This window comes from Scylla paramamosain, chromosome 39, assembly GCF_035594125.1.
Source record: "Scylla paramamosain isolate STU-SP2022 chromosome 39, ASM3559412v1, whole genome shotgun sequence".
Lineage (NCBI taxonomy): Eukaryota > Metazoa > Arthropoda > Malacostraca > Decapoda > Portunidae > Scylla > Scylla paramamosain.
In genome coordinates this window covers 11,719,395-11,726,263 of record NC_087189.1, presented here as the reverse complement: position 1 = coordinate 11,726,263, position 6,869 = coordinate 11,719,395, and the positions used below count along the sequence as shown (strand labels likewise).

General features: G+C 47.6%; 1 protein-coding gene across 1 annotated transcript; it reads left to right on the top strand.

Annotated features, from left to right (window-relative positions):
* The first annotated feature begins 2,892 nt into the window (after window positions 1-2,892).
* On the top strand, window positions 2,893-6,085 carry LOC135092169 (ficolin-1-like). Its single transcript, XM_063990445.1, has 4 exons — window positions 2,893-3,370; window positions 3,610-4,052; window positions 4,445-4,546; window positions 5,460-6,085. The coding sequence occupies exons 1-4, from the start codon at window positions 3,152-3,154 to the stop codon at window positions 5,623-5,625; spliced, it is 930 nt and encodes a 309-aa protein (XP_063846515.1). The 5' UTR covers window positions 2,893-3,151; the 3' UTR covers window positions 5,626-6,085.
* The last annotated feature ends 784 nt before the right edge of the window (window positions 6,086-6,869 follow it).

Here is a 6,869-nt window from a genome sequence, read left to right as displayed (position 1 = left end):
ACGAGAACAGGCTGTATTAAACCAAGATTTAGAAAATTTAGGTCGAGAGGAGTGAGGAATGTACGCCTTCATGCCAAACCTCTGTTATGCGCTCAGCACATAGAGACTGGTCTCTGACACGCAAGAAGTAGTCATTCCAAGGAAAATCAGCATTATCCTTCCCCAGGTCCCCCGCACTAACGGGCAAAACGCCAGAGGCACCTCCACTTTGGGGGATCCTGAGAAGGGATTGGAGCGATAGGATAAGATACAGATGTGAGATTGTGATCTCAGGAGCTTAATGGAGAAGAGAGGATGACAGCATAAGCGGAAGGATTAGAGTTTAGGAAAAGGTTAAGAATGTTGGGTCTATCTCCAAACCAGTCACGAATACGAATAGGGTGTTGCACCAGTTGCTCTAGGTCGTAGAGGATAGCAAAGTTAAAGGCTAGTTCACCAGGATGGTCAGTGAAGGAGGAAAGGCATAGCTTGTGGTGAACATTGAAGTCTCCAAGAATGGAGATCTACGCAAAAGGGAAGAGAATCAGAATGTTCTCCACTTTGGAAGTTAAGTAGTGAAAAAAAATTCTTATAGTCAGAGGAGTTAGATGAGAGGTATACAGCACAGAAAAATTTAGTTTGAGAATGACTCTGTAGTCGTAGCCAGATGGTGGAAAACTCGGAAGATTCAAGAGCGTGAGCACGAGAGCAGGTTAAGTCGTTGCGTACATAGACGCATTATCCAGGTGTGAATTGAGAATGACGAAAGAGAAAGTAGGAGGGAAGAGAAAAGGGACTACTGTCAGTTGCCTGAGACACGAGTGTTTCAGTGAGGAAAAAGAAGATGAGGTTTAGTAGAGGAGAGGTGATATTCTACAGATTGAAAATTATATTTAATGCAAGGATTTTCATGTTTGGTAGCAAGGTCCTGTCAAGGAGTGTAGCATAGTGTACTACATCTTACGAATTCTAACCGAAGAGAGTAGCACTAATCCCTCAAAGAAGGTCAGGTCTCTTTCCAAGACGTGCGTTTGGCCACTGTATCAAACTACGAACACTTTTGTGACTGTTACGTTCATTTCAGATATGAAGGAGTTTTTTGGTATGCTGCTTGCCATAAAGGAAACCTGAACGGCTACCAGTATGTGGGCAACCACACCTCCTACGCCGATGGCATCAACTGGTATCATTGGAAAGGCCACCACTACTCAGTGAAGCGAACGTGTATGATGATCCCCCTCGCCTTCTGACTGTGGCTGTGGCAGGCACGGTGGGAGACGTGAACACACGCATAAACACTGGAAACAGAATGCGGTTCCAGACCACCACCAACCCTCCAAGCTCCCTCTCTAACGCTACTCTCAGCCTGAGCCCCTCTTTCTCTCCGGAGGGGCTGGCCCCTCACCGCCCGAGTCACTTCGCTGCTTGCCTCTTCACACGGCCATGAGACGTGCACACCTTGCGTCTCTGCACCGGGTTCCGCGTGATCATAGTCAGCTGGTGCTGTTATGCATTTTATTACAATATCCTGTGAATTAAATACACTGGCAGGTAAAACCTCCCTTCCGCTTTCTCTCTCTCTCTCTCTCTCTCTCTCTCTCTCTCTCTCTCTCTCTCTCTCTCTCTCTCTCTCTCTCTCTCTCTCTCTCTCTCTCTTATTCACTGAACGACCGCTGACACATATATATATTTTTTTACATTAAATTGAAATAAATCGATCTGAAGTTAAGCACTGCCCGGAGCAGACTGTCATTACTCCACAAAGTGACAGTGTAATAAGGACTTTAACAAGAGGGAAACAAAGTGTCCTGGCTGTGGTGTTGGCGAGGTGCAAGGCGGCTGACTGGCTGCCCCCTCAAGTAGAAGGAGGAGTATCTGAGTAAGGGAATCCCAGTTGGACTCACAAAGTTGCATTGTCAGTGGATACACGCAGTTCTGAGTCAAACTGATTGATACATCATGATAAGTAACATAAAACGCTTTGTTCTCTAATACGGCTATTTTCAAAGGTCACAAACATTATAATACAGTTTCTCGTCATTTTTTCCATTCGTGGTGTAACATCGCTGTTAGAATATTGTTACAACCATGAGAACACTTTTTAAAATTGAGAGTAATCAAGACAAGACGCTGAAATGTTTTAGAATATGGTCCAGTGATGTGTTCATTCACAGTGCCTTGGGATTCCTACGGTGCAGTGAACATGGGGCGTACAAGGTAAAGCTGACGTGGAGGAGGCGCCATGCACGCCATCATCACAGGAGAGGAAGCAAACCAGCTCTTCTTTTCCTTGCACTGGACGAGGTGGCGTCTGGCGCCTTGATGCTGCCAGTAAGAATAGTGCTGTGAGCATACTGTTCTATGGCAGTCAGTATTTTGACATAGTTGTCAGTCAATACAAATGACAAGCAATGCAAAACATGGTTACCTGTGTCACCTGGCCACGATCCAAGGCTGACCTGACCTGACCTGCCCAAGTGAGTGAGATGAGGGCGGCCGCGCTCTTCCCGCGGCCCACCGCTGCCTATCGCTACCGTTGTAAATTACAATACCTTACTGAAGCTCAACGGGGGACACGAGACGTCTATTATTACAACGTCGCCAGAACAAGTTTGTTATTCTAGTAAATCATGAAAATTAAGCCCAATACTTCGCGTTACACTTCTTAAATTCTCCTCCTCTCTTATTTGATAGCTGATATTTTTCTTTATCTTGAGTAATATAAGCAAAAGAAAAAAAAATCTTCCACCACGCAGTTCTTCCAAAGAGGACTAAGCATTATAAATTCGTCAGCATAGTGCGTGGTGCGGCAGCATCATATACTACCTCTGCACTGAGGACACAACTCCCACCACTCCACAGCAAATAAACATCAACAGTACAGTGCTGCGAGGATCCTGCTGCATCTGATGCCAGCGTGGTGAAGGGCACACTGCCGCCCTTACCCAAGTGGCCCTTCATGAAATATTATCTCAGACAGCACTTTATTAAAGGAGTGATGAAATTCATGAGGGCCACAGCTCCGCGTCTATTCCCGTCACAGTTTACGAGGCTTGAAGTGGCGTGTTGAGGGCCGCGAGGCACCCAGGGCTCAAGACACACGCCACTCTGCTCTACGCCGCATTCCGCCACGGTCGCGTTGGTTAGGTGTTCTGGCCAGCAATTGTCTGCGATGAAGTTTCTTGTGCTCTTCGCCATGGGCGTGGCCGTGGCCATGACAAGCAGCACGCCTCCCCCCGCTGAGGGAAACAGCTGTTCAGGCCTCAAGGACGATCGCTCCCTTCTGTCCAGCCTACTAACGGTCGCAGGCTACAATGACACTTGTGTGGCCGCCGCCCTGGACTCCTGTAGGACTGGACGAGAGGACAGCCGCCACGCGCCCCTCGTGGAGGTAAGGGTTAAGTCAGGCTTCTACCTAACACTTTGTCAGGCCCTCCTACAAGGCGCGGTATTATCACTAACGAAATTTTCGAAGTTTATCAAGGGGTGCTAATTTTCTTTAATGCGTTTTAATCATGATTCAAGACTCATATCGAAGTGTGTTGAGTCGTTGTCAGCGGAAATGCAGTAAGAGCTGCGCCGCCACGTCTGACGTAAACCTGATCACTTTGTTTGGCCTTCGCTTTACAGGAGGCGAGGGAAGTGGTGCAGCAGGTCAGTGCTGCTGTAAACAAATGGGAGTCTCGGCCGCGTCACTGCAAGGACTTACTGGACTCCGGGGACAGCGGGAGCGGCCTGCGCCAGGTATACCCTTACCCTGGGCGACCCCACCACCGCGTGCCCGTGTTTTGTGACCACACCGTCGACGGCGGGGGATGGACCGTCTTCCAGCGGCGCACCAGTGATGCCGTCCGCCAAGATTTCTACCGCACTTGGGTCGAGTATCAGTTGGGCTTTGGTGACCTGGAGGGTGAATTCTGGCTGGGCCTTGACCTTCTGCACCAGCTGACCTCCACCACCCTGCAGCAGCTACGAATTGACCTGGACGATTACGAGGGAGAACATCGGTGGGCTAAGTATGGATTCTTCCACGTGGGCGCACCAGAGACCAAGTTCCGCCTCAGTGTTGGAAGGTGAGGCCCTTCACCCTCTTGTATTCTCTCTCTCTCTCTCTCTCTCTCTCTCTCTCTCTCTCTCTCTCTCTCTCTCTCTCTCTCTCTCTCTCTCTCTCTCGTATATAGTAGGTGAAGATAAAGTGTCGTGTTGCTCCTCGGCCTTGTGACGTGTGTGACAACGACGTGCACAACAGTGGGGCGTGTGTACAGTCACACACACACATCGTTCTAACTTAATTGTTTGTGATGTATCTCTAGATGGGAATCCTGTATATCACGAAACGTCATGAATAACAAACTCAGAATGGTTTAATTCCTGCGTTTCTACAGTCTATACTTTCCCTTTAAACACAAGATTATGTGTGTGTGTGTGTGTGTGTGTGTGTGTGTGTGTCTGTCTGTTGTGACAGGTATAGCGGTGACGCAGGGGACGGCCTCTCTGGGAAAAACGGCAACTCGTTCAGCACCCATGATGCTGACAACGACACGTGGGATGATAACTGTGCCGAAAAGTGAGTATCGCCTTCCACAGAACTGAACACAAACCACTCATTGTTGTCAATCGACACACATCTTTGCTCAAAGATGAGTGCTGACAAACAACACAACACAATAAAATAGTAAGATAATTGCTGTCATAGAACACAACTGTTGGAGTGAGAGGTAGAGACAGTGAGAGGTAGAGACAGAAACAGGTGGCCCGTTGTGGCGGTTTATTGTGACTCCTCGGAACAAACAGATCTGGCGTGGCTGAAGGCTAGCCTGTAACTGACACTCCCCCTCCTGTCGCCCAGGATAAGATGAGTGCTATCATAACACAACGTGTTTCAAAACACCCAAGGAAACAACAATATTTTGGTTACGAGTTCAATAGTCTTCTATAACAAAAAAGAGGCTAGTGAGGAGAACAGTGGAGAGGAGTAACTCAAGGCCTAGGTATAAGGTGTCTCTCTCTGTCTCGGCAAGAATGGCCCTCCTTGTTCTCGCAAAGAAGCTTATCTTAAAAGAAGATGGAGTTCAATGTGGTCACGGTAAAAGGGAGACTTAAATTTATCTAAATGATGGAGTGAGGAAGCCGTGTAGCGACCGAGAGCAAACATATCCCTAAATTAGACTTCGGATGTGACGATCATTATGACCACGACGTCCGAAACACTATAATTTGTCCTACAGTTGACGGATTTAACCTCAGATTATGGCCTCTCATTCCTGAAGATTTTATCTCGCCTTCAGGTCAATTTCTTTGTCATTCTTAGCAGAGTCACAAGGGCACAACATGCGGATTAGAGAAGTAAAGCATTATTGCATGCAACATCTTTTGAACTGCAACACTTGCTTGAGATGTGTGCCAACAGGTGGGTTACTGCACTGGACGCAAGGATGCATGGATTTATGCATAGTCATGCCTTGTAACTGTTCTTTCAGATACCGTGGTGCTTATTGGTATGGTGCTTGCCACAGTTCTAACCTGAACGGCTACCAGTATGTGGGCAACCACACCTCCTACGCCGATGGCATCAACTGGAAAAATTGGAAAGGCCACCACTACTCACTGAAGCGAACGTCCATGATGATCCGCCCCGCCTTCTGATCCCCTCTCTTGTTGGCTGCAGCAGGCACAGTGGGAGGCGTGCACACAGGCACACAACACTGCACACAACGCGGTTCCAGACCATCACCACCACCTCTCCAAGCTCCCTCTCTGACGTGACTCTCAGCCTGAGCCGCTCTCTCCCGCAAACCCACGGAGTGGCTGGCCCCTCACAGCCCGAGTCACTGCGCTGCTTGCTTCATCACACGGCAACGAGACGTGCACACCGTGCGTCCCTGCACCGGGCTGAGCGTGGTCATAGTCACGTGATGGTGTTATGTATTTCATTATATCCTGTGTAAATAGTGTAAGTACCAATTACGATTAGCTGTATTAATAATCAGGATGACTCGTAGTTTTATCTTGCAAGCTAGAATACGTGGTCTTAGGTATCGTCTCTCTCTCTCTCTCTCTCTCTCTCTCTCTCTCTCTCTCTCTCTCTCTCTCTCTCTCTCTCTCTCTCTCTTAACTACTACTACTACTACTGATAATAATAATAATAATAATAGTAATGATAATAATAATAATAATACAATAAACCGATCGGAAATTAACCATTGCCCTTTCATTACTCCACAAACTGACAGCATAATTAAGTCTTTAACAAAAGGGAAACAAAGTGCCAAGCCTGGCCGTGGTGTTGGCAAGGTGTGAGGCGGCTGACTGGCTGCCCACTCAATGAGGAGGAGGAGGAGGAGGAGGAGGAGGAGGAGGAGGAGGAGGAGGAGGAGGAGATCTGAGTAAGGTGTACCAGTTGGCCTCAGAGTTACATTGTCATTACATTAACGGAAGTCTGAGGCTGAATCACTATTACATCATGATATTGGTTTTGAAACGCTTACTCCTTTCGCTACTACTACTTTCAAATGACAGAGAAATTGCTGTTCGGCTTTTCATGACAATTTTTCACAGCGATATTGTAGCGTCTCACCTAAACTCTCACCAGCATCATGAAAATGTTTGAAATAATACTCAATTAATTTTAACTAAAATGTGGTAAAAGTAATCAAGACAAGGCGCTGAAACGTTTGAGAATATGGTTTGAGAATATGGTTCCTTTCACAGTGCTTTGCGACTCCCCTCGTGCAATGAGTGAGGGGTGTGCAAAGTGAGACTGGCGCGGTGGCGCCGCCAGGCACACTATCAGTACACGAGAGGAGACAAACCAGTTCTTCACCTATACTGAACGAGGCGGCGTCAGAGAACTTGAACCAGCTGACCTCCACCATCCTGCAGCAGGTTCG

Coding starts and splice junctions, on each gene's coding strand:
- LOC135092169 (XM_063990445.1), top strand. CDS start 3,152: ATGAAGTTTCTTGTGCTCTTCGCCATGGGCGTGGCCGTGGCCATGACA. Junction 4,053..4,444: donor TTCCGCCTCAGTGTTGGAAG/GTGAGGCCCTTC, acceptor CTGTTGTGACAG/GTATAGCGGTGACGCAGGGG. Junction 4,547..5,459: donor GATGATAACTGTGCCGAAAA/GTGAGTATCGCC, acceptor CTGTTCTTTCAG/ATACCGTGGTGCTTATTGGT.